The 27,163-nt window shown below is 57.3% G+C and overlaps 1 protein-coding gene across 2 annotated transcripts in view; it reads right to left on the reverse strand.

Annotated features, from left to right (window-relative positions):
* Positions 1-277: 277 nt before the first annotated feature.
* Positions 278-27,163, reverse strand: part of FGD3 (FYVE, RhoGEF and PH domain containing 3) — a 34,194-nt gene continuing 7,308 nt past the window's right edge. For both annotated transcript variants that reach the window (XM_032866454.1, XM_032866455.1), the window contains exons 2-18: positions 26,191-26,342; positions 24,999-25,531; positions 20,574-20,663; positions 19,839-19,975; positions 18,154-18,310; positions 15,756-15,894; positions 15,261-15,319; positions 12,663-12,809; positions 12,253-12,345; positions 10,841-10,920; positions 9,621-9,651; positions 8,665-8,772; positions 7,647-7,709; positions 3,114-3,236; positions 1,436-1,579; positions 757-903; positions 278-499 (exon numbers count right to left, since the gene is read on the reverse strand). In XM_032866454.1, coding sequence (XP_032722345.1) covers positions 290-499; positions 757-903; positions 1,436-1,579; positions 3,114-3,236; positions 7,647-7,709; positions 8,665-8,772; positions 9,621-9,651; positions 10,841-10,920; positions 12,253-12,345; positions 12,663-12,809; positions 15,261-15,319; positions 15,756-15,894; positions 18,154-18,310; positions 19,839-19,975; positions 20,574-20,663; positions 24,999-25,481 — 2,211 coding nt within the window. In that variant the 5' untranslated portion in view covers positions 25,482-25,531; positions 26,191-26,342 and the 3' untranslated portion in view covers positions 278-289. The remainder of the gene's footprint in view (positions 500-756; positions 904-1,435; positions 1,580-3,113; positions 3,237-7,646; positions 7,710-8,664; positions 8,773-9,620; positions 9,652-10,840; positions 10,921-12,252; positions 12,346-12,662; positions 12,810-15,260; positions 15,320-15,755; positions 15,895-18,153; positions 18,311-19,838; positions 19,976-20,573; positions 20,664-24,998; positions 25,532-26,190; positions 26,343-27,163) is intronic.

A 27,163-nucleotide genomic window follows, 5' to 3' on the forward strand; every position in this document is an offset into this window, starting at 1 on the left:
CCCGGGTGCCCCCAGGCCTCTCCTTCTGCCTTCCGGAGCTGGGTGCCCCTCACTGCACAGTCGCCTGCACCCTGCTCCAGGCCACGCTGTCACGGCTCTTCCTGGACACACGCTGGCCACATGGGCCTGTTTCCTCTGCTTCAGAAAGAGGTCCCCCCAGGGTCAAGTGTCCTGTGGCTTGTCTGCTGCCAGCAGTCCGAGAGCCCCACACGCCTGCATATAGCCTCCCAGGTGGGCACAGGCCCTGCTATAGTGGCCACAGAGCTGGAATACCGGGCCAAGGCTCAGCTCACAGGGCCACCAGGCCAGGGTCCCCGCGGGCAGCCGCACTCAGGGCTTCCAGCCACTGCTGCCGCAGGTCCGCTGATGGGGTGCTCAGGTACAAGGACTGCTGGGCCTGCTGTAGCCGCCACACGTGCCTATTGTCCGGCCTCTCCACAGGGTCCAACACACTCACTGTGCAGCCAGCAAGGGGGATGGTACGTGGTGGCCCGCCATCCTGCAGCAAGGGAGAGCTGCGTCAGCATCCCGGCCTCTGCCGCCCTAGCCCACAGAACACTCCTTCCCACGGGCAGACAGCAGAGGGGTGACTCTGCGCAGCTGGGGAAACCAAGGCCCCAGGATCACAGGAGCCTGAGCAGGGCTGGTCCCAGGCAGCATGGCCCAGGCCCCTCTGGGCACTGTGGGCCTCAGGCTTCAGGCTGTGAGAATTGGGGCACAACCCCTAGCACGACCGGGGGCAGGTGGGGGACACACCTGGGTGTCTCTCTGCAGGTGCAGCACCAGCTCCAAGGGTTCTGACGCCGGGATGGTGGCCCACACCTCACTCCACACCACACCGCTGTCCGACACCTGCAGGGAGCTGCGGAGCATGCTGGGCTGGGGGTCCACAGGCACTGGGTTCTGGAGACATGAAGGGTGGGTCAGGGGTAGCCTCGCCACAGGGGTCACCCTCATGGGGAGGGGGCAGGCCTCGCCTCCTGGGAACATGCTGGACAAGGGCCTAGGCCCGCCTGACCCACCCCAGGGTCACCACAAGGGCCTCTGTGTATCAGGCTGCACCCTCCAGGGGACTGAGACTATGAGTGGCTTTGGGCCAAAAATAAAGAAAAAATGGAAGAGTTGGAACCAGGGTGTGGCTCATGAGAAAGGACTGTGTGTGGTTCACCGGAACACATGCACAGTACACCAGCACGTGTATGCATGCCACGAACATGCGCACCACGCACCTAGCATGTGCACGCACACCACAAACATGCATACTGCATGCACGCACATGGCGGACACACACGCCATGCACCTAGCATGTGCACACACACACACACACACACACACACACAATCTGTCCTGGCACAAGCCAACAGCTGTGAGCACTGCAGAGGCTACTGGGGACAGGGGCTCCCATCATGAGGCTCCCAGCATCGGGCCTGCCCACCTCTGTGCCGTTCTTGGGCTCCTCGGGTGCCGCCTCAGGGCTGGGGCTCTCAGGTACCACCTGCTGTGTCAGGAAACACTCTCGGCAGACGCGGCTCTGCCTGCCATTCTCGGCCTTGAACTCGGAACACTTCCCACAGATGACCTGCAAGACAGAGGGCACCTGTGACCCTGCCCTCAGGGACAGAAGTCTGTCCAGGAAGAGACTGGAGGGGCTGCAGGGCCAGGAGGGAAACCGCATGTGGAGGGGAAGGGCTTCTCCGCAGGAGCCTCATCAGAGGGTAAGGACCCCAGTGCTGGCCCCATGGGCCATCCAGGACTTGCCTCCTCTCCTGGAGGGTCCCGCAGTTTGTGTGCACAGAAAGAAAATTGGGAAGAGGCACCAGGTACATGGAATGACGCTCAGCATCACTAATCACCAGGGAAATGCAAACCCAATCCACAGTGAGATATCAGATATTGCCTCACACCTATCTGGATAGCTAGTACCCCAAACACAGGCAGTCAGCATTGGTGAGGATGTTTGTGAGGACGTAGAGGAGCCAACGCCTTATGCATCATTTGTGCGAATGCAAGACGGTGGAGCTGCTGTGGAAGACGGATATCCAGTCTCCAAAAACAGTGAAAACAGAGTTACCCTAAGACTTGGCAATTTCCATGATTTCTGTTTTTATGGATGGTTGGATTAGTGAGTAGATGGGTGAAGACCCACCCATCCACCCATCCATCTATCATCCATCCATCCACCCACCCATCCATCCATCCACCCATCCACCCATCCATCCATCCATCCACCTATCCACCCACCTATCCCCCCCATCCATCCTCTACCCACCCACCCTCTACCCACCATCCATTTACCTCCCCATCCATTCACCTATCCACTTACCTATCCATCCACCTATCTATCCACCTGTCCATCCATCCATCCATCCATCCATCCATCCATCCTCCATCTATCCACTACTCACACACCCATCCATTATCCATCTATCCATTCATTTGCGGACTCATCCTTTTATCTCTCCTTCCCCCAGTGTCTCAAGGTTTCATGCAAGCGCATGACAATGAACACCACACCTGGCACAGTCTGCTGGTGCTCTTTGGAAAACCAGTTCTAAGACAGCTCCATGCTAAAAGCCACCTGCTAACACAAATTCCTTTTTAATAACTTAAGCTAGAAATATGTAAATCAACAATAGTCCTTTCATGAGGAATAATCTTCCCTTTCAATATCAAGTTCAGAAGCCCATCCTCAAGAGAAAGAAAAGGGTTCTGGGGGGCTCTGTGAGGAGAAATAGAGATGGTAATCACTTGGGGTACCAGCTGAAGGTAGCCTCACATCCCCCAGGCCCACTCAACCTTCACCACCCTTGGAGCACCTGGACCAAAGTAGCAGGAGGCAGCTCCCCCAACGGCTGCACCCCGCCCCTCCCCATGCCCTCTCCCTCCTCCCAGGCATGGCGTCCCTCACCTCCCCTTCAACCCAGGCCACCCAGCCCTGAGCTCTGTGGTTCTGAATCTTGTCCTTTCTCAACCACAGCCCTGTTGGTCAGACACCAGAGCTGACCAGAGGAAGGAGGTTAGTGTTGACTTCAGACGGGACATCGCCTGTCTGCTCCAGGGCGCCAAGCCTCACCCATGGTCTAGGGGACCCGGCACTGAGTGCCTGCACTCACCGCGCCACACAGCTTGCACCGATGCTTCCTCTTGGTGATGGAGTTGAAGGTCTCACCACAGCTTCTGCAGCCCTGCTTCTCTTTGTCGCGCCTGGTCTTACCAGACCCCCTCCTGGGCTCAGGCTGCAGGAGGCAAGTACGCAGGGGCCACTCCGTGAGCACATGGGCAGCACGTGCACAGAGCAAAACGCAGGAGGGAACGAAGCTGGGGCGTCGTAGCCTCAGCTCCCACCCAGCCCTGCTCCCCAGGCTGCCCTGTGGTCACCAGCATGCATGCAGAGGTTCTAGGTGGGTCTGGAACTCTGCCCAGACCGACCTGGTAGGTCTGAAAAGGTGGGGCCCAGAGCCCATGCTGGAGAAGGTCTGCCCTGCGGCCCCAGCGGGAGGCAGTGTCTGTTCCCCGGGCCAGAGTCACCGAGGCTCAGGGCTGCCTTGGGCCCACCTGAGCACTCAAGGGGCGGGTTGGGCTGTGTTCCCTTTCCCCTCCGCCAAGCTGTCTGGTCCTCCCACCCAGGAGTTGACAAGGGGAACGAAAGGAAGTCAGGAAACAACATGGTTTGTGTTCACAGAGCTTAAACAAGCTTTAGGACAAGTCATGAGGACACCATGAATGCCTTTCCACACGTTGGGCCAGGTAGGCCGGAAGCTCAGAGCCCCCGCAGAGATGGGGGGCCAGGTGGGAGGGTGAGGGTGGGGCTCACTTTCCTCCCCTCCTTAGTCTTTACAAACAGGCACTTATTTCCCTCTTAGTCAAACTATTGATTTCACTCTCTTTTAGTTTAGTCCCAAACCAAGGGAGTGGCCCCCTGCACACGAGGTGGAGGCCAGGCCACAAGTGGGATGCGGTCTAAAGCTGCCCCTGGCACGGCTCAGGGAGAAGGACCCAACCGCAGAGCGGCTCCTGCAGAAAGCGGACTTTCTGCGCAGAGGGGTTGGAAGAGCAGAGAGAGGAGACGGGGAAGCACAGCCAGACGCTCCTGCTGGCCGGCTGGGCCAGGGACCTCCTAGCGGGCGGCTCACCAAGAATATCTCAGAAAAGAGGAAGAAACGCAGTAAACAAGTAGAAAGTAGACGGTCCCCCTGCCCCCTCACCACCACCCAGTGGCTCCTGGGACAACTGTGTGGGACCGGGGGTGGGTGGGTGGCTGTGTGCTCTGCTCCCGGCCCCATTCCTGTCCAGGACCCCAGCCCCACGGAGACAAGAGCTTTCACACAAGCAGCGGGCAGGCAGGAGCAGGTACAGCATGAGGCTTTGGTGGGGGCTCAGCAGAATGGCCAGCTGAGCCTCAGTTTCCCCATCTGGGAAGGAGTTGTACAAGGTGGGAACCAGCCCCCATGCCCTGCCCTTCATTAGCCATGAGACAATGGACAATGGTCTCCTTCCTGAGCCTCAGTGTCCCCATCTGTATAGTGGGTTGACAACAGCTCCTGAGGCCCCTCATAGCATATGGATCCCAACTGACTTGGCCAGTTTCCCCTTATGTTCCCACTTCTCTCCACCCCACTCGGGGATCCTCTCCCAGAGACCATCTCAGGACTGCTCAGGGCCAGACATGGGAGGGAAGCCACCTGGGGCCTGGCACGCAGGGTAGGGAAGGAGAGACAAGGGGAACATGGCCATCCCTGAGGTCTGCCGTGTCCCAGCAGCCACCCCCCAACCATCCCTCAGGGTGGTCCCACTGTCCCTGTCTTCCAGGTGAGGACCCCAAGGGCTTGGGAGGTGGGAGTGGTCGAGAGCAGGGCAGCCGGGCCCAAGGCCAGAGCCACAAGTCACTGACAACAGACGGCCATGGGAGCGTCCCCGGGGGGACAGAGGCATGGATGGGGGCCAGAGGAGAGGGCTGGCCCAGGACGGATAGAGGAGGTGGCTGCAGTGGGACTGGGATGTGGCACCAAGATCACCAGCTGCAGGCCAGTGGGACGGAGGGCATTTCTGCAGCAGGGGGTGCTCAGGCCTTCTGTTTGGATGCCGGGACATGGAAAGGCCCGGGCCGAGTCCTCAGGCAGGTACAGAACTGGGGAATCTGCGAGTCTCTGCCCAAAGCACCCAATGTGCTGGGGCGCGGGCGGTGGTCTCTGCCCAGGGCAGACTCTGACTCACTCCGGTGTTTCTGGCTCCACAGCACAGAAGGAGGAAGAACATTTAGGTAAGACTCGGCCCCAAAGACGGCTTGACAACCAGCCTCTGATGGCACCTCCCAGCTGGCCCTGGGTCCTGCAGACTGTGGACACAGGCCCTGCCTGGCCCCTCTGCTCCCTGTGGGCAGCTCTGTCCAGGACCCCAGAGCATGGGCTTGGGGCGGAAGGACAGCGCTAGCTTTGTGCACCCTAAGGTCGTGGCCAGGTGGTCGGGCGGGACCTGGCTTGGCCTCTGGGAGGGGTGCCCATGTCCTCCTGCAAGCCTGAGCCCCAGAAAGCCTCTCTGTGAAGAGCTACATGACTTCTGCAGAGCACAAAAAGCTTTAGCCGCCTTGTGAAACTTTCTGGCCTGGGCTGAGCTCCTCTTCGGAAAGGGGTGCTTGCAGAACCGTGTGTTTGAGGACACCAGGGCTTAGGGAAGGAGACCAGCAGCCACATGGAGATTTACCTTCCTCTCTAAGTGTGCTAAGAAAAAGCTTAAATCTGCAGCAAGGATCAGTCTTTTGGTGTCAGAATGAAAACTCATTTTTGAGCACCTTCCACTAACGCACACTGAACAGGTCTCAGACCCTATACAGCCAGACTTTTACCCACACTGAGCTACCTCAGATCCACTAACATCTCTGTTCACAGGACACACCGGTGAGAAAAGCATGGGGCCACTGTCTGTTACTATGTTTGTGCGTTGTGGGCTCTGGGCAGGTGCAAAGACCCTGGGGCAGGGTAGAGTGAGAGGAGAGAGGGCCAGGAGGGTGAGGAAGCCCCTTGGGGGTTCATGGGCTGTGACAAGACCATCCCTCTCTCATTGTCCATGCCACTTCCATGCTGCTGGACTCAACGACACTAACTACTGGGAACCATATTCTGTTCCCCAGAGCCATGAGGCAGCAGCACCGCTTGAATAAGGGGGGGGGTCCTCCTGTCCTTTGGCCCCTACACCCATCATGTCCCCCAAATGCTCCATCCTTCCTTCAAAGCTTCTCAAGGTGTTCCCAGTGCCCAGGAGTCCGAGGACCTAGGTTGGGGGCCCAGGTTCTGCTCTAGTATGGAGTGGGCGCTGTGGTTCTGAGTGCACCTGACCCAGGCCTCCCAGCGTGGGCCAAGGCAGGAGACGAATTACACTTACTAAAAATCCAGCTCATGTTGGGAACCCTGCTCCCTGTGGCCATGGAGACAATGGCCACCCCCCAAAAGCCACTTCCAGGGCCCCCTTCCCAATGCAGGGTTTGGAGCAGAGGCTAGGCCTGCCATCAAACTTCTGTCTAAAGTGGGGCTGCCCAGAACAACGACCAACCCACAAGGGCAGCACAACCTCACTGGGCGAGCTCTGGGCCTCGATGTTGAATTCAGGAGACTCACTAGCAGTTCCAGGCTGATGGATGGGCAGCACCTGCCAGGGGATGGGGGACGGGGGTGGGGGAACGGCCTGGGAGGTGAGGTTGTGGGAGAGGGAGGGAGAGGCTGACAGGTCAGAGAGAGTGGGGGACTCGGGAGCAAACCCCTGTCTAGGGCTCAGGCTGGGGCTCGGGCAGACAGCCGCAGCGTGGCCTCCAGCCCTTCCCCACCAAGTCTGTCCAGGAGCACCCCCTGGCAGCTTGCAGGGGCCACACTCCCCTGGTGTCTTGGGGCACAACTGTCAGCAGGGCTCACAACTGGTGGGCCAGTTAATAACCGTGCTCCCCTGCACTGGACGCCCAGACAGGCCAGGCACCCAACAACCTCCCACTAATCCCCACATAGCTGGCAGAGAGGAGGGGCTCTAGCATGTCCACAGCCTGCCTCGACTGGGGGGATGTGGACATAGGCTGCCCAGCCCCCTCCCTGCCTGCACTGCCCAGGTGGAGTGAAGGTGAGCAGACGTGGAGTGGGGGGTCTTGGGCACCACTGCCTTCCTGGGCCTACAGCAAGGACCTCCCTCCATCCTCCTGGGGCCTTGACTCCCAGGGCCAGGGGCTGACCGTCGCTCTTCGGATGGCCGAGCAGCCTAAGGATCAGGCACCACCTTAAGTCGTTTTAACCACGTACTTTCCACACAAGGTAAAGAGCACAGTGCCGTGACCACCCAACTGACCTAATAGACGCGGGGGTCCCAGCAGGCACCCTCAGCCCCCTCCCAACCCAGCCAGAGACTATCACTGTGGGGACTCAGCTCACATAGGGGAGGCTCACCCACGGACCTCGACCCAGAGGGTTCCCTGGTCTGACCCCCACTCCAGAGGACTCCCAGGTCTGACCTTACCCTGAGGGCTCTCTGGTCTGACCCCCCCACCCCAGAGGGCTCCATAGTCTGACCTCATCCTGAGGGCTCCCTGGTCTGGCCCCCACCCTGGAGAGCTCCCTGGCTGACCTCGCCCTCTACCTCCTACCCCTGCCAAATCTGAGGGGGTCACTCACCCCTGCTGTACCCCCTCCACCGCTGGCTGCCACTGCCGGCCCCTCTGAGCTGGAGCCCACCACCTGGAGGGAACAGAGACAGCCAGCATGAGTGAGGATCCCTGGCCATGCGCGGACACCAGCGCAGCACTGACCACTGACAGCACCCCCAGCCCTTCCATCTGGCCACAGGGTCAGTGTTTGCTGGGACTTTGGGGACACACTCCTCCCTGGGCCAGTGTGGGATGCCTCTGGAGCCTGCAGCAGCACCCCCTGTGCCATCATGTCACCCGCAGGAAGCAGCCCTGGGTTCCACCTCCACCCTCAGGCCTTCCAGGGCCTGGGCAGCCTGGCTCCTCGGGCACTGCTGTAACTACAGACATAGTTCTGAGTCCACAAGGCCTCTGTTCAAAGAAGCCTGGGAGAGATGCAAAGTTTTCTTCTAAAATATATTTAGACAGCAAGATAAATGGATGCAAACGTTGAGTGACCGATAAGGCCGCGAGGAGGGTGCCAGGCCTGGTGCTGGGGACATAGGGCTGCTGGGCTGGGCTGGGCCGGGCATCCTTGGTTTTAAGAGCACCTCTGGCAGGAGGTGGGCATGAGGACCCTCACTCTAAAGGCAAGGGCAGTTGTGCCTACAGGAGGGGGCTCTGGCCCCCATTGGACTCCCAGGGGGCAGCTGCAGCTGACTTCCCCCAGCTGGCCCTGGGCAGGGCCCCTGCCTCCTGGCTCCCCTTGGCCCCAGGGTGGCTCTGTATGGGGTTAATGAGCTGCCCGCATTGATAAGATCCCAGCCCCACCTCACATGTGGCTTCATGCAGGCCCATTCTTCCCGCCTGCCCCTCGTGAGGCCTGGCCCCCGTGCTGGTGCTCAGCAAAGGACAGGCAGGGAGCGATGCCTGCCTGCCAGCCACTGGCCCTTAGCACAGGGAGCATATGGGGACCAGCTTCCCTCGGAGATGCCAGCCCTTCCTCAAGGGGCCTGGGGCATACCCCCTCCAGGTCCCTCCCTCGTCCCTAGGACACTGGTGCTCACAGGGGAATCTGGAGGGAGGGATGGGTCCTCCTCTTGGCCGAAGGAGCCGCTGAAGGCCTTGAAGGTCTGGCTGTTCTGCTTGTGCCTCTCGATGGTGGCCTCAATGACCTGAGACAAAAACCAGAGAACGAGGGCCCTCAGCAAGCTCGTCCTCAAGGGCAGGACCCAGCATGCCTCTGTCCCCACAGATAGGTCCTGTGGTCATGCATGTCCCCAACTGACCGGACACAAGTCCCAGGCCCACCCTGCACGCGGCTGGTGCCTCCCACAGCGTTCCAAGCTGCTGCGGATGCTTCCCGGACACTCCACGTAGATTGGCAGACATGGTTCTGTTTCCTGCATTGGCATGTCCCCCTCACATCTGTTTGAATTTCCTTTTTCTCTCCTTGCCCAGCTTTCTATCCTACGAATTCTAGAAGCCACAGCCCTTCCCAGTTAATGCTATACCAGGATCCTTGCCTCAGCCTCTGCTCTGACCTTTGCCCTCATGGGCTTTGGTCTCTGCTCCCTGTGTCCTACGAGCCAAGTCTGCTCTGGCTGCCCAGGACACTGATCAGCTCCCTGCCTGGCTGACCACCCTCAGGCCCCCACCCTCTAAGGCCAACTGCTCATCCCACGTAACCTGCTGCTCCTGCTGGCTGGCGGTAGGGAGAGGGTGAGGGTCCCCTTGGGCCCCCCAGACAGTGCAGATCCACACCCTGGGTGAGGGCCCCCCACCTGCCCGCCTCCAGCCCTTCGCACCGGCATATTTACTGCAGCTAAGCAACTGAACGGACTGACAGGCTGGCAGCATCTGAAGGGACTTAGCGAGGGTACTTCATCAGAGGGACGGATGGATGGATGGACGACAAAGCCTGGGGAGTCACAAGGCCACTCCATCCTTTGTTTCAGCATTAAATGGCCATACTGTGCAAGAATTTGGTCACCTGATTACTTTAAAATTTTAGGAGCTTCACCTGAATCCACTCTTTTTTCTCCTCTTCTGTCCTACAAAAACAAACACAGTACCTTATTAACCTGGCCTTAAACTCTATTAACCTCCACACTCCTCTCAACCCTGGGGCACACAGTCGAGCTGCTCACAGCCTCCAAGTGCAGCTCAAGGCCTAGAAGACAGTCCTTGAGTGCCTGGTACACTGTGGGCAGGAAGGGTCAGATGCAATGGGGGAGGGGGGCAGGTGTGGAGTCAAGTGTGTCCAGGTGGGTCAGGTGTGACCAGGTGGGGCAGGTATGGAGTCAAGTGTGTCCAGGTGGGTCAGGTGTGATCAGGTGTGGCTAGGGGAGTCAGGTGTGTCCAGGTATATCCAGGCAGGGTCAGGTGAGGTCAGGTGTGACCAGGTGGGGCAGGTATGGAGTCAAGTGTGTCCAGGTGGGGTCAGGTGTGGTCAGGTGTGGCTAGGGGAGTCAGGTGTGTCCAGGTATATCCAGGCAGGGTCAGGTGAGGTCAAGTGCAGTCTGCAGGCCCCTCTACAAGGGATGTAAATCAACACCTCCTGGGACCACAACAGGTACTTACAAAGATCTCACATCGCTGGAGGAAATGAGAGATGGGATCTCCCACACATTCCCCCCAGTGAGAGCATAAGCCTGACCCCGATCACTGGGGGTGGGACAATGGCCCCTAAAACTTAAAGCAGATGTGCTACCCTTTGATCAGCAGCTGTTCACTAAACTTTCTGATGGACAGAAGGACAAACATGCCCTAAACAGGCATGAGAATGCTGAGTGCAGCACCTTTGCCACGGCAACCTGGAAGGAGCCCGGGTGCCCAGGAACAGGAATGGGTTGGGTGATCGTGATGGAGAATTACACTGCTTCTAGAAATGAGGCTCGGATATGGGATGATGTCTGGCAAATTAAGTGAAAAAAGCAAGAAGCGGAACGGGCTATACAATAAATAGCTGTGTGTGATTTTAAAACTCAGGACACGTTCGTGCACACAGAAGTCTGGGAAAGACTCCTCAGAGGTGACGGAGAACGTCTGCTGGGCAGGGGAAGAAAAAGGCCAAGGCTCAATTTTCATCGACTTCCCTTCGGAACTGTTACATTTTAAACCACAAATCAGTGATTATGATGAACCAAAACCAACATATCACAAGGTTATCCTGTTTAGAAAAAGGAGCCAATAGCTGAAGTGTTGAGTCACAACAGCAGGTGCTGGGACGGCCACCCATACCGAGTCTGCAGCTCCAGGCACCGTCTCCTTCCCGTTATGATGAACGTGGGCGCCGCGTTTGGCTTGACGATATCCTGCACCTAAAGGTCAAGGGCCAAGGATATAACAAAACAACCGGTTGCTTAGCGGGCTGGAGGGGCAGCCCTGTGCTCTCAGACACAGAGGTCTTTCTTGAGGAGGGGGCACGGGCGACCCAGTGGGCGGGACACTGTGGGAGCTGGTCCATGAAGGAGAGCTAGGACCTCTCATCCTCTGCACTTGGAATGGTGCCGGCCAAACCCTCCCGCCTGCCAGGCTTCCCAGCAAGTCAGCCGCCAGCCCCAGACAAACGGAAGCTTTCCCACCACGGCACCTGAAGGCCCCTGAGAGAGGAATAGGAATCTTGAAAGGGCCACGAGGCTCTCTACCGCTCTGCAGGGGTCTCTGATCCACCAGCCCCTATGGTGGGAAGCCACCTCATCCCCGATATCCCACCCCCAAGACACTGCTGGATGTGGCCCTCAGGCTCCCCACTCTCAGCACCACAGCCTGGCTGTAGGGGGAAGTGGGCCCAGCCAGAATCTGACTGAATCAGGCCTCAGAGCAGGAATTTCCCAAATGCCCCCAAGTTGAGGGTTTCTGTGTTAGCACATTTAGTTACCCACCCACCACTAATTTGTTACATAAAACACCTATAAGAATCATTTCTTCTAACTATGAAAAAAATTTTTTTCCAGTAGTTTTTAATTTTAAGGATGTTTCTTGAGCTGGGGCTCAAAGAATTTCAAAATAAGAAGTATTTTTTCTTGTATCCCTAGGGCACACCTTCACATGTGAATACTGACTGAGTACTTGATCCAGTCGGTATTTGTGGAGCAGGGGTTTACTCAGAGCCCTCCCCACAGGAGCGGGGGCAGAGTCCTGCTCTGTGGCCCCCAAGCAGGAGACGTGGAAAGGCTGAGGCCGGAAGGGGCGGCAAGGACAACACGTCGTCCAGACCCTGAGCCTGCAGAACATCATCTGGACTCCAAGCCGGTGCGGGAGAGGACAGTGCATGGGACCAGGGGACCAGGGACTGGGCAGGGAGGGCACCCCGTCCACTTTCACCCCAAGCTTCGCCTTCGGGTCTGTAAATGAGGCTCTGAGCACCAACCTCACAGGGACGGAGGTTGGCCCCAGCCTTCATCCTGCATGCACAGGGCAGCAGCACCCGGGTGAGTAGGCCAAGTACGGGAACAGGATCCATGCACAACGCCAGGCTGAGTGGCACTCAGAAATGCCCAGGCCACACGTGGGTCACAAACAGAGATGAAGCTTGAAAAGTGGGCAGCAGGCCAGGTGCACAGTGGTGACCCTCCAGCAGCCAGAGCTCAGTGTCCCCACCTTGTCCAGCGCCCTGCCAGGGAGCAGGTGAGAGGGCAGGGCTTACCCACCTGGAGGCCCGAAATGTCCATTTTCTCCCGGACACTGAACTTCTGGCCCATGAGCCGCAGTTTGGGCACACAGTAAAGGATCATGCTGTTGAACTGCAATCGAGACAGGTACAGGGTGAGGGGTGTCACCCCAACAAAGGAGGCTAGACAGAGAGCAGGCGGGAGGCATGGCTCTGCAGCGAGGCTGGGCAGGGCGTGGCTCCATGGCGAAGGGGCGTGGCTGTCGTGGTGAAGGTGCGTGACAGACAGGACTGGGCGTGGCTTTGGTGAAGGGGGTGGTGGACAGGGGCGCGGCAAACGGGGCTGAGCGCGGCTCTTTGGCGAAGGGCGTGGCGCTGTGCTAAAGGGGCGTGGTGGGGCGTGGTTCTGGCAGCGCAGGATCGGGGCCCTGGGGCGGGGCGGGGCCTGACCAGGAAGAGGTGGCGGTCTTGCGCTGTGCCGTTCTTGGCCGACAGCTTCTGGATCGGACCCTCCTTGATCAGCTCGTTGGCGGGGTTGACGATGTCCTCCTCCCCACCCAGTCGCTCGTACACCTCCAGGAGCTTGTGCATTTTCTCCTGTGCGAGACACAGGGCTCAGGCCCGCGGCGGCCGCAGGGGGACCCCGGGGTGAGGGATCCCGCCCTACAAGCAGGGCCCGGAATCAGGGAACCAAGACCGGGCAACGAGCCTCCTTATAATGGGGTGGGCCGGAAAATGCGTCTCCTTCCCGTTGTGATGAACGTGGGCGCCGCATTTGGCTGGGCAGTGAGGGATGGACCCATGTTCCCCCGCAGAGAACCGCTACCACCACTGCTTCGGGCCAGGCTATGCCCACACGCAAGGCAGGTATCAGCTCATTTAGTTCCCGCATTACCCCAGGAGGGAGGGGCCATTTTATCCCCTATTTACGGACCAGGAAACTGGGCTATGGACAAACCCAGTGAGCTGCTAGATAACCAGGATGGCCCTTCTGTGGTCAGAGGAGATATTTCAAGCTGTTGCTGCTCTTGCCCCAGAGTCATCACTGCCTGTGGTGACCCTGCCTGGTTCCCTGTTCCACACTTAGACCATATGGCCCAGTGCCCTCATGACCAGACCTCTGCAAGTCTGCAGGTCCTCTCCCTCTGGCCTCAAGACTGGCGGGGTGGTCAGCGGCCAACCAGTGCCCCTGGGGTGTGATAGGAAAGGGGTGTCAGCCTGTGGCCCCAGCTCTGAGCCCAGAAGCCATGGTCCCTGACCAGTTGCTACCAGCCCCCTGAGGAAAGAATGCAGTGGAAGGCTGGGAGAGCTGGGCTTGCAGTAACACCAGTCTACGTCATAGAGCCTGGACTTGCTATGCCACAGGGGCTGCTGCCCTCACACCTGGCCAATCTCGGCCTACACAGCCTGTAAGCAGGCTAGTTTGGCTAGCCCTTTCACCTCTGGTCAAGACACAGGTGGTCGATGTGCGTGTGGGGCCAGAAAGGGGAGTTGGCATGGAGAGTAAGCAGAAGAAGGCAGGGGAGTGCCAAAGGGCCTTGCATGTATGGGGGACTGGGTGTGCACCCAGCCTGGACTAGGGGAGGATGCACCTGCCATGTACTAGGGGGCCGGGTGTGCACATGGGACAGCTGGTGTCACCTTGCAAGCAATAGCAGGCTAGAGGATTCTGAACACAGAGCAACAAGACAGGTTCCCCATAGGAAGCTCTGAGCTGGGGAAGTGTGGATCAGAAACTGAGTAGACGGCAGGTGGGGAGGCTGGGAGAAGCCTGGGCAGTGGTCCAGGCTGAGGGGGGTGGGGACCAGCGGGCATGTGAAGAGGCTCCTACAAGCACACACTGATCACTCCCTAAGGCCATGGCCTGGGGTAAGACCGGGACCCAATGCCAGAGCCCCCCACCTATCACCGTGGCTGAGGCCTCAGCAGACCAGGAGAGAGAAGCATTATAGGTGTGCTGCAGGTGGGAAGACCTGGGGTGAGGTCTCAGGCCTTGCCCACACCCCTCAGAGATGAAACCCAGGGGGGCTCCCCGAAACATCCATAGGCCCCATGTGAGCTCAGGACCACAGAGCTCTGAGAAGCAAGTCTTTCGTCTCCACGAGATTTAGTCGTGGGGAGGTGGAAAGGGATGTTTGACAGAAAGGACCCAGAGTAAACCATGACCTGTTTGGGTTGCAGTGGATACCCCACCATGGGCCTAATCTCTGGCTGGTCTGTCCTGGGGCCCCAGAGCAAACCTGGGGACCGGCACCTAAGGAGAACACAGCACTGGGCCGCACACAGCAACGGCCATGCTACAACAAGTCCCTGCCTCTCACTTCTCATGACTGAGAGACGTGGGGTCAAACAGATATTTCACCTTTTTTTCTTCTCAAAAAACAGCAGTGCCTGTGTGAAGATAAACATATCTCACGATTGGGAGACACCGGGGTGGGTGGGGACTGTGGCGGCCTGGAGAAGGGCTGAAGGCACAGGCTGTGGGGCGGGACTTACAGGGTTTCTCAGGAAATCCAGGAGTCTGGATTCTACTGTGAAATGGCTTGATCTATAGTCCTGGGCAAGGACTTAGAAATTCTGCCAAGGCACCGTGCAGGCCACGCAAGGGACAAGGCCACCGTAGAGAACTCCCTGATCCACAGACCATGGGCTTTGGAGGTATTACAAAAACAGGGGGACAACAACAGGGGACACTGTCCCCTCCACCTCTGCGCTGTGTCCCGAGGCGGGGGCCCTCGGGAGGTGAAGCTTAGACGAAGTCATGGTCTTGGGGGTGGGCGCCCCATGATGGGGTCACAACCCTGATGAGACATCAGACAACATGCTCTGCCTGCTCAGAAGCAGGGGACAGAAGCTGCTGGCACCCAGCTGCGAGATACACAGTGTGGCCAGAGCCTGTCTGTGGGATTTTGTTACAGCAGCTGGTGGAGACAGGCACCGGCTGAGATGGAGCCATAGAGCTAGGAACCAGCAGGCCTGTCTCTCCTGTCCATGCGGGGTGTGCCTGCTGTGGGGCCCTCGGGCATCCTCCACAAGCTCCACACTCACCATTTTCCGAATGGCAGCGTTGGAGTGGTTGGCAGCAGTGGAGATGAGCTCCAAGGACCCTGCAGGAGGAAGACGCAGAGTCGGGCTGCAGGGCGCCTGCCGCCTCGCCAGGGGCTGCCCTGCTCCCACCCTTCCCTGTGGGTGTCAGGAGACCTGGCCCTGGGTTGGGCCCTGCAGACACACTCCGTTTGGTGAGGGGGTCTGCTGGGGCTGGCATCCCACTCCCCAAGCCGCCCCCAGCCCCATGAGGCCCTTCCTGGGGCCTGACCTCTGCCAGCATCAGCAGCTCCCTCCCCAGAACCAGGGTCCCCCCCTCTAAGGGCAGTGGGGGCAGGACGGTTTCTCCCTTGCAGTTACTTCCTGAGATGTGCTTAGGGAGCACTGGGCAATCTGCCCCACTCTGTCCCTGTCCCTGTCTATCTCTCTCTCCTCTCTCCCTGTGGGTTCCCAGCAGGGGCCCCAGCTCCCACGTGGCTTGGTGGCTGCTTGGCTTACTTTCTGCGTCCTTCCGATCGGGGGCATCTCCTGGGAGCCTCTTCAGATAGTCCTTGAGTAGCAGTTGGTAGCGGGGGACCCTCTGCACGGGCTCCAGCATGTGGTGCTGCAGTGTCAGGTTCCCACACACCTCTTGCTTCTGTGGGGGAGAAAGGCAGCACGTGGCACCTGCAGAAACACGTGTGGACCTGGCCCCCGTTTCTGGCCTCCATGGCACCTGGACTCTGCTGACTGCAGACTACATTACAGCAGGGTAAACCGAGGCCTGGAGAGACTGAACAATGGAACAAGGACCCAGACCCCCGTGTAGGCTTTTATAAAGGTCCTCGGGGGGAAAGAACTCATCCTTACGGGAAGGCTTCCCTCCCCGGTAACCCCCCACCCCACGTTCACTTGCACGATCGCTTACTCGGGTGCCGGGGGCTGGGTCTCTTCCCTCCCTGGACACCAGGGAGGACTGGCCTCCCAACTACGACGGGGGACCTGCGGCCCTGCCGAGAAGCTGCTCTGAGTGTGGCTGTGTGCTCTGATGGAAGTGCGACCCTTAACACAGGGGTGGGTGCTCGGGCTTCGTGCCCCGCCCCCCACCCTGGCCTTCAGTCACTGCACGGCCACCTCTGCCACCTCAGTGCTGTCCCACTGGGGGCCCCTGCCCTTGCTGTCTGCCTCCACTCCCTGCAGGTGCCCAGGCATGTGCTCCTTGGTTAAGATGCTCCAGCCTTCACCCTGAGTTTGCTGGAGGCTACGCTGTCCCCCTGCTTCTCCCTGCCTGCTACCCGTGCCACTCAGGGCTCACAAGAGAACAGCCTCCAGCCTGAAGGAGCTCCAAGTGCCCTTGACATGACAGGGCCCAAGGAGCGCCGTTGGCATCTATCACAGAAACAACCCTTCTGCGGGAGGCTAATCAGGGGTGACCAGGAACCGGACATTCATGGAATTCCAAAGTATCTCCCTGCAAGAAACTTCCTAAAACCATGAGGGACACACTTTGCGGGGGCACATGCTTTCTGGGAGAGGAAACCACAGTGCACCTCGTGCCCCAGCAGGAGTGCATGGCCCCCACACCTGCACCTGCCTAGACCTCCAGCCTCCCAGTGCTCCGGCCAGTGGTGCTGACACAGGCAGTGTGAGCTCCTAGTTCTTGCTGGTCACTCAGGGCTGGGGCTCAGCCACAGGCACAGCCTGGGAGGCTGGAGGGGGCAGTCTGTGCACACAGCTGGGGCTGGCCCGACCAGGGGTGAGGGAGCTAAAGGAGGAAGGACTGGAACTGTCCTCTGTGAGCAGGGACACAGAGGCATCTAGGACTCCACACTAGGAAATCCTGGGTGACCCGAGGGCCACAGGACCAGGGGGAAACGCAGAAGGAGGAACATGTGTCCGTGGGAATGCACATAGGCACACACATGTATGTATAGTGTGTGTGCACAGATGCGGTATGTGACGTTCAAGCATGGTGCTCAGGGTACACGGGATATTGGGACAAGTAGCTAACTATTCACAGAAAGAAAACTGGACTCTTACCTCACACCACAACCCACCTGGAAACTATTCTGGAATAGCAATTCTAATTTTTTTAAACAAAGACATAACATTAGAAAAAAAATTATCTAATCACGGGATAGGAAATACATTTATAAGCATTACTTTGAAGATTTTTTAAACCATTTTTTTAAAAAATTAAAAAAAATAAAACCATTATTTTATTTAAAAACTGGTGAATGTGGAGCGCCTGGGTGGCTCAGTCAGTTAAGCATCTGCCTTCAGTTCAGGTCATGATCCCAGAGTCCCAGGACAAAGCTCCGCATGGGGCTTCCTGCTCAGCAGAAAGCCTGCTTCTCTCTTTCAGATAAATAAATAAAATCTTTTTAAAAAGTTGTTTTTAATTTAAAAATCTTTAAAAAAAAAGACTTCACTTTAATAAAGAAACTGGTAGAGGTGGCTCCTTAAAAACTAAAAATTTTGTTTAGTAAACAATGTTGTAAATAAAAATCAATGGGGAAAATAACTTGTAAGATACAGGACAGATAATAAAAAACATTCTTAATGTGTAAAATCCTGGCAAACTGATAAGGAAAAGCTGCACTGAAGACCCAAGAAGGGGCTGTTTGTGGGAAGAGAGAAAGCAGGGGGATGAGTAGGTCCCCACAGGCCGGTAGGTTCACGGAGGGAGGAGGGGACTTTGGAGAGAGGCGGGAGTCACAGTCATCTTGGGATCCAGAGTCCACCCAACAACAGTGACCATACAGACCACACACCCTCTCGGAGGCGCTCCCCGTCCCCTGAAAGGACAACAAGGACTTGTGTCCCGGAGTGATTCAGCAGAGCAGGACACGGGCTGAGGCTTCCCAGAATCTCCCCACGCTCCCACGACCCCAGCGTGTGCTGGCAGCTGGCCTACCTGGATACTGTGGACTACGTCTTTGAACACCGGGGAGCGCTGGGTCCAGGCGCTCACCAGCTCCATGGCCCGGTCAAAGTTCTTGACGTACTCGCCATACATCTTGAGAAACGGGGCCAGCTTCTGCAGGATGTCCCCGAGCCGGGGGTTCGTGTCCCTTTGTTGGGGGAGAGAGGTCATCAGAGGGGCCAGGGTGGGACAGGGACGTCACCCAGAATCCATGGGGTAATGGCCCAACTCCCAGCGCTGTGTGATGGTGGGCAAACTGGTCACCCTCTTTGAGCCTTACTTTCCTCCCTGGTACCATGTAGGGGGGAACCACGTGTTACACGGAGGTAAACGAGAGGATCCCATGGGCTCTCCAACTGTGCGGACACAGGACCGCTGCTCCAGGCCAGGGGTGCCAGCCGGGACACAACCGCTCAAATGGCAGGCCGCTCATCAGAGAGAATCTGTGAAGCCCCATGTCACCCCTTAGGAGAGCAAATTTCAGGAACAATGGGATGAGTGGACGCTGGCAATCTCATTGGAAAGCAGCGGGTTAGTAATAAACCTGGCACGGACAGGGATTTGAAAATAAATTTCAAGAAGCCTAAAATATACCCATAGTCTTTAACCTTTGAACCACAGTTCTAAGGGGAAGTGACCCTAAGACATCATCAAAAAGCAAGGAGGTGTGTGCAAAAAGCCACCAGGGTGGCATCATGAGAACGCGCTCTGGTCACCGTCCCTGGAGGGTGGGCTGCCTGTGCAGGCGGGCGGATGGGCCTTCTTCCCTGTGGTCTGTGCACGAGAAGTCTCTCTGCGGTCTCGAGGAGAAAACCCATTTTTAGCAAGTGTGGACAGAAGGTCAGCTGGGCCCTGGGCTTTAATCCGATGGGCTTAGGGACACAGTATGACCTGCTCTGCAGGGGGAGTGAGCTCCTCATGAAGACCCACAAACAGGGACGCTCACTGGGCTGGGCAACTGAGGGGACGCCCGCGAGTCAAGGCTCCTGGCCTCTGCACCCTCAGTCGCCTGGCTGCTGCTGGAGAAGGGGCTCTCGGGGAGCGAAGGGGCGGAGCTCCCGACGCACCCAATGCCGCAGGAGACCGGGCGCTGGCTCAAAGCCAGGCGGGAGAAGAGAGGAAAGAGCAGACAGCCCAGAGCAAAGCAGCAGCGCCGGGAAGAGTAGGGGACTCATGCGAAGTGGACAGTGGCAGGTGGAGGGCCACGCCTGTGATGTTTTACTCTCCAGACTCAGAGTCGAGCCGGCGCTCCATGAAGAACAAGCAGACGCGGCAGAGGGACAGAAGGACAGCCCCTGGGGGCAGCCGGAGGATCCAAAGTGCCCTGGGAAGGGGAACGCCTCAGTCTCCAAAGCAAAGGCGGAGTATGTTGAGGAGGGAAAACAGACCTGCTAGGTCCGTTTACTTGCTGTTTGGTGTTCACAGACCCCACAGAGCCTGAGCGGGGATTACAGGAGCTTTCAAGTGCAGACGAAGCAGCGGAGGTGTGGGGACACTGTGGGTCAGCGCTGCCCCAGGTCCGTGCAGGGAAGGAGCCAGGACCCGTGAGACAGCCCCCCACCCCGCCCCGTGCCTGCGTGTCTCTCGGGCACACAGACTCTGCACGGAGAGGCTGACCACGAGAATCCCACACAGCTGCCGTGACCCAGCGGCCAGGAACCAGGGGCCACGCTCACCACTCCTGCGTGATCCGCGTCTGCAGCTCGGGGAGGAGGAAGTGCCCATGGAAGCGATAGATGGACGAGATGTTGGAGAAGATGCCCGTGGTGACCTCCGAAGGGATGCCGGCTTCTGTCAGCTGGGTGCAGAAAACCTGGGGGTACAGAGGCCCGTACAGTGGGTGCTGAGCTGGCGGGGAGGGCTCCTGTTTTCTTAACAAACCTCCGCTTCATCAAACGGGCTCAGACCTATGGTTTTAAAGCCAGCTCACTGATGGCTAAGGACTGCGCGGGAGGCAGACACGGCCCTCGGCTGATGCGGACTTGCTGTCCCGCCTCTGCCCACCTCTCAAGGGAGCTGGAGGGTCCGGATTTCCTTTCTCCGCTCTGTGACCTACACATGGGCGCGATACCTGGCAGAACTCTGGGTGTCCACCAGAGGTTTACTTCCTGTGCTCATGAACCCCGGCTGCTCTGGGGACAGCAAGCTTCCCAGAGCCCCTTTCCATGCTCAGATAATGCAACTGCCAGGAAGAACCCCTCCAACTAGGTGACGGGACAGGACCTTGGTCCCAGAGCCCCAGGCTCAGACAGCAAAAAGGAGGAGTTTGTGGAGGAGACTCACAGTGGCCTGAGTTTCAGTGTGAGGGCCCTCATACTCCAGCTGGAAGGGCCAGCCAGCGCTAAGAGACAGGGACTTTGCCTCTGAAACCAGCAGCCCACAGAGGCGGGACCCCAGCCCTGGGGGGCTACCTGGTCCAGCAGATACAGCCGCCGTACATAGGTCTCCTCGGTGTGCAGGAGCTCCTGGGCGATGTGGAGCAGCTTCGGGGGCTCGGAGCACTGCAGAGAGAGGAACCACAGGTCCCTGGGGAGGCGGGTCTGACATTGGGGGTAACCAGGGGGCCTGGGGGCCAGAGGAGGCCACTAGCACTGGGCCAAGGGGCTCAGTTCTCACAGATGGACTTCTCAGGGAGGTTTCTGGGGAAGGCACAACAGCTCCTGCCAACCCCCCCCAACCATCCCAGATACAACTCTGCCCTCCTGAGACCTTGACCACAGAGCAGCTACAGCAGCCACATCAAAATATTTTGTGGCCTGCTGTCAGCAAGATGGCAGACTAGAATGCTACAGACCCTCCTTTCCCCAGAGACATGGTTCCAACAACATATGGAGCAGAATCCCTCTGTGAGAACCCAGAGGAGAGCTGAGAAGCTATCGCTCCACATCATGGTAAAACCAAGAAGAGATTCCAGCAAATGTTGGGAAACCAGGCAGCATCTGGCACGCCCTTTCGTGTCCCTCCCCAGGCAGCAGAGCATGGCCCACGTGGAATGTAGTCCCTAGGCTGGAGGTCCTGCTCCGGATGGAAATGAGATAGTGAGCCTCACATCCAGGGCTCTGACGTGTCTGGGGGCCTCCTGAGGGACTGCTGGCTTCTGTCTGCCCAACTGGGAGTGCTGTCATGACCCGCACCAGAGTTTGAAAGTCCTGGAAACAGGCCAGCCGTGTGCAAGACAGAAGGCTCTAACTTCAAGGGGCTTTATGTAATTTCAATGGTAACCACAAGCAAAATATCTATAGAATATACATGAACGGAAACGAGAAGGGAATCAAAACATACCATTATAAAAATTCAATAAAAAATAAGGCAGGCTCTAAGAAAGGGACAAAAAAGCCACAAGATGTGTGGAAAACAACTATCAAAATAGCAATGATCCCTCCCTATAATTACTTTAAACATAAATGGATTAAACTCCCTAATCAAAAGACATGGATTGGCTGAATGGATTTAAAAAACAGCATCTGACCACATGCTATGCACAAGACACCTTAGATTTAAGGACACACACAGGCTGAAGTGGAGGATGGGTAAGATGGGGCATGCAAACGGACTCTCTCTTCTCAAAAGAGAACAGGAGCAGCCACACTGATATCAGACGAAACAGACTGTAAATAAGAAACTGCTACCAGATATAATGAGGAACATCATATGATGATAAAAGGACCAACTCTCTGAGAAGATAAAACAATTAGAAATATTTATGCACCAGGGGTGACTGACAGGCTCCACTGAAAGAGTGTGGGACTCTTGGGGCACCTGGGTGGCTCAGTGGGTTAAGCCTCTGCCTTCCGCTCAGGTCATGATCTCAGGGTTCTGGGATCGAGCCCTGCATCGGGCCCTCTGCTTAGTGGGGAGCCTGCTTCCCCCTCTCTCTCTGCCTGCCTCTCTGTCTACTTGTGATCTCTGTCTGTCAAATAAATAAATAAAATCTTAAAAAAAGAAAGAAAGAAAGAAAGAAAGAAAGAAAGAAAGAAAGAAAGAAAGAGAGAGTGTGGAACTCTTGATCTCGGGGTCCTGAGTTTGAGCCCCATGTTTGGTGCAGAAAGGACTTAAATTAATAAAAAGACTTAAAAAAAAAAGCTTAAACAAATATTTATGCACCAAACCTCATAAGTCCTAAATATATGAAAGCACACTTTGACAGAATTAAAGGGGAAACAGCAGCATGGTGATTGCAGGAGACTTCAGTCCTGCATTTTCAACACTGGGCAGGACACGTAGACAGAATACCAGTGAGGAAACGAGGGTATGAACAAACACACAGACGCAGACCCCCACCCAGCAGGAGAAGGCACATTCTTCTCAAGTGCACATGGAACATTCTCCATGATGGTCTATATATCAGACCCCAAAACAGGCCTTAACAAACTTCAGATTGAAATCACATAAAGTATTTTTTCCAGTCACAGTAGAATGAAACTAGAAATTAACAGCACAAGAAAAACTGGGAAACCCACAGATAGGTAGAAATTAAACAACACAGTCTTCAAGAAGAATTGAAGAAGTCACAAAGGAAATTAGAAAATAGCTTGAAACAAATGAAAATGAAAATACAAACACCAAAACTTAGGACGCAGCAAACACCGCTTGGAGGAACGTTTGTAGCTGTAAATGTGTGTGTGAAAAAGGAAGAAAGATCTCAAATCAATGAGGTAACTTCACACTTCAAGAGATTAGAAAGAGAACACACTAAACCCAGAGCAGTCAGAAGGAAGGAAATAACAGAGATCAGATCAGAGATAAATGAAACAGAGAACAGAAAAACAATGGAAAAAATCAATCAACCTGAGTTGTTTTTTGGAAAGATCAACAAAATTCACAAAACTTTAGCCAAATTAACTAAGAAATAGAGAAAACTCAAATAAGTAATATTAGAAATAAACGAGGAACTATTACAACCGACATCGCAGAAATAAAAAGGATCATGAGAGACTGATGCGAACAATTACACTCCAGCCAACTGGGCAGCCCAGACCAACGGATAAATTCCTAGAAATACACCAAGACTGAAGACATGAGGAAATAGGAAATCTGAATGACCAAGAAGGCGTAAGTGGATTGAATATGCAATGAAATACTTGCCGACAAAGAAAAGCCTGGAACCAGTTGGGTTCACTGGAAAATTAATACCAATCTCTCTCAAGTGCTTCCAAAACACTGACAAGGAAACAACACGTCTGAGCTCTGAGGCCAACACTGCCCTGACACCAAAGCAAGGCAAAGACCTTCCTGGAGGGAAGGACCCTGGAGATGGAAGGACCCTGGAGATGGACGACCCTGGCGCAGACTGATGCAGAAGTCCTTGACAGGACACCAGCAAACCCAACTCAATGGTACAGAAGAGGATTGGACACCAGGACCAGGGGAGGTTTATTCTGAGACTCAACACCCGTGAGAAACACTTGTGATGACCTGGGTCACTGCAGAAGCAGCCTCTGACAACATTCACTGTTCCCCTGTGACAGAACCACCAGTAAATGGGACTTCCACCGCAGGACGAAGGCTGACTTCCGCTCCCTGGGTGGGGGACGCGAGGCATAGGGTCACCCTGAGGACAGGCCAGAGACTGACTGAGCACATAGACCCACATCCGTATTGCAGACATGAAGGCATGGGCTTTCCCCCAGAGCCTGCGTGGGCAGACGGGGAGCAGGCCTGGGGTGAGCACCTGCCCCCCACTACCTGGGAGACGGGAGGCCAGCGGAGCTCCCCCTGAGCATGCCTTGAGAGCCACTGATGGTGTGGCACGTAGTAACCACATCACTTAGTTTCTACGTTGTAGGGCATCTGCACATCTCAGGTCCTTGTTGACCCACGCGCTGTGCCTTTCACGCAAACTGGCCCCTGCAGAGCCACCCCAGCACCTCCGTGGGCTCTCACGGGCCCCCCCGCCCTGGTCTCTCAGAACCAGCTGCCACACACCGTGGACAGCTTCTATGCAGCGCCAAGTCATTCAGGCTTGCCAGTCCTAAACCTGCTCACCCTGCCTCACCTATTCCCTCCCACAGAAACAAGACCGGCCTGCGCGCAGTTTCCACCCCCTCTGCCTCCTGACCCACTCTGGTGCTTCCCGTGTGGCCCCAGGGCCTGGCCTGCTCCTCCTCATATGAACCGCAAGCAACGAACTATCTTTTCAATGGCCGACGCACCCTGACCTCTCAGTGTTTCCATACCCAAGTAATAACAAAACCTACGTTCAAACATGACTCCCAGCTGCCCGCTCCCTTGAAGCTAGCTCACTACAGTGCGGGCACAAGGCTGTCCTTCGTCTGCCAGACCTGTCTGCTGTCACGGGGCCCTTTAGCCAGGATTGTCCCCACCAGGCCAGTAGATCGGGTTCCTCCTATGACGCTTGTGGGACCCTTTCGCACAGGCCATGTCTTTGGGCCAGGCCCTCTGCTTCATTTTCTTGTCCCCACATACCCCAGTGCAGACCCCAGAGCCCAGGGTGCTGTCGGGACGCAAAGGGGCTCTCTCACAGCGGACCCACCACGGCGTGGGCACATCTGCTTCCCGGGATGCCTGCTCCCTTCCCACCCCTGCCACCCCCCATGGTGACCCTTGGTTCCCTGTTCATAACACAGGGGCTCTGCAAGGTGGGCAGCCAGCCCTGACGGAGGGTGTAGTGGTGGCTCCGTGAGCGCTGAGACCTATGGCCAGAGTCCTGGGTGTGGGGCCCCTGCACCCCCGTGAGGACGTGGAACCTAGGCTTGGGAGGTCGTCACATGGGGAGCCAGAGCCCCTGCCCTCTCCGCTGACCCACCACCGGGCCTCTCTGACCTCACGAACCCTCAGAAGAGCCCCTGCCACCCCAGGATGTGAGGGCGGCCTACCTTGGCCAGGTCGGCAAGGTCTCCTGGGGGGCTGTTCTCGGGGTCGGGCTCCTCACCGCTGCCTTCGCCCACGTCGCTATCGGCCACCTCCTGCAGGGCCTTGCCTTCTGGGGCTCCGTCCAGCTGCAGCCCCAGGACTGTGGGGCCCTGGCCAGCCTCGCTGCCCTCCCCGCAGGGGAACTGCTCATTAGCCACGCTGCAGGATGGGCTGTCGATCCCGCTGTCCCGGTTGGGGAGCTTAGCACCACCATTCAGCTCCCCCGAGGGGCCTGTATCCGGGGGGCCATCCCCTGCAGCAGCTGGGCTGCGGGGGCTCCCAGGGTCAGAGTCCTTGCTGTGGGCTCTAGGTCCGAGTGGCAGTGCCTGGAGCTTCCCTGGGTCTGCCCTCGGGAGCTCCCGGGAAGAGCAGCCAGGCCCAGAGTTCAGCTCCCCCAAGGCAGCAATGGGGGGCTGGGCTGTTGAGGCCCCCCCTCCTGACTCCATTGTCACAGCTGAGCTCCCTGAGCTCCAGGGGGAGCTGGCCGGAGGGCTGCCTGTGGGGGGAAATGAGCAGGGTCAGTGCCAGGCAGGCACGGACCAGCCCCTGCATGCAGCCCCGAGTGCAGCCCCCAGGCATGTCCACCCAGAGAAGGGTGGAGGTGGGAGAGGGCAGTGTGGGGACAGCCCACACAGCTCCAGCTGGGTCCTGTCCAGACAGGCCTTTGTGGATTGGCAAATGGGAAGCATTTTATTTTAAAAATAAGTAAATTTTTTCTATGTTAAAAAAAAAAAAGGAAAAGAGACAGAGAGGGAAGAGAAGAGGGAGGTAAGAAGGGGAAGACAGAGGGAAGGAATCCCACAGCGTGAAGCCTCCTGCTGCACAACACGTTTAAACTACACCCACAGAAATAACCGTGGTGAGCACGGTGGGCCGGTCATCTGTGTGCTCTGCCCCAGGGATGTGGTTCTGAGGGGCCCCCTCTGTGGCATCACTGTGACCCACATTGTCCAGAGACCCCAGCCCAGGGAGGCCAGGGCTTTGTCCCAGATGCCACCCCTCCCCCACAAAGCACCCTGGAGTCGATGGCTGCTTTCAAGGCCCGCCTCTCCTGGACACCCTCACGGAACAGGCGAGAACCATTGTGGGAGTGTCCGGGGGGATAAGGCCAGGAGAGATCGACATTCTCCAGACTCTTCCTTTGACTCCACTCACCTGACACCCTGGTCTCCAGGGAGGGCTCCACACCTGGCTCCCTGCGGGCCGTGTACGGGGTCTGGGTTGGCTGCCTCAGGCCGTAAGCATGAGTGGGGCTGGGAGGCTGGCTGCAAATCTCCTTCCTGTCCAGCAGGTTTGACACAGGGGTCCTGAAACAACACGACAGGAGCATGAAAGCTGCCTTCACCGGCACCCGCGGTGGCCGGGTGTCAAGCCAGCTCCAAAGGCAGAAGGTGGAAGGGCATCTCTGTGGCCCCGCCCAGCGTGGCCAGCCCTGGACAAGTCATAGGCCACAGGCAGATGGAGCACGTGGCTTCCTGCCAGAACATAGGGACAACTTTGGGGGTCTGGCCCAAACCTCCAGGCCAGAACTGACCGTCCCCACCCGTGGTGCCCTTCCTGGGGGAGGTAGAGTCCCACCCAGTGTGCAGAGGGCCAGAGGGCACCTCCCAGCCCCACCGAGCTCCCTCCTGACACCTGCAAACACAGGTGTCCAGGGTTCACACCCACGACCAGCCTAGCAGCCCACAGCTTCTGCACACGCTGCCCTCCTCCCTCGCAAACCCGGCTGAAGAACCGTCCATCTCGCCCTCACACAGAGCCATAAAGGTGTCCAGAGCCTGCCCCTCGGCACCTCGCAGGCAGGAAGACCTCCAGGCATGCTGCCTCCACGTTGGGACGGCGGACTCCGCCTACGACACCTGCTGCACAGCCCCCTTCCCATGGGGCCAGACTGCTCAGGGCTGGACCTTTCTCTGAGTGGCCCCAAAGCCAGAGCAGGAGGCCGACATGCACCACAGGCCCCTGCCCTGTTCTTGATGAGCTTCATGGGGAGAAACATGAAGGTTTTGAAACAGAAAGTACTTGCTTTACTGCATTCCTCTCATAGCACAGGAGGTAAACCCAAGGTCCCAGCACGCAGACACGACAGAGCCCTGCAGACGTGCCACTGGAATGCGGGCCCCACGCT

This window comes from Lontra canadensis, unplaced genomic scaffold (genome assembly GCF_010015895.1).
Source record: "Lontra canadensis isolate GAN:19392208 unplaced genomic scaffold, GSC_riverotter_1.0 scaffold31, whole genome shotgun sequence".
Taxonomy (NCBI): Eukaryota; Metazoa; Chordata; class Mammalia; order Carnivora; family Mustelidae; genus Lontra; species Lontra canadensis.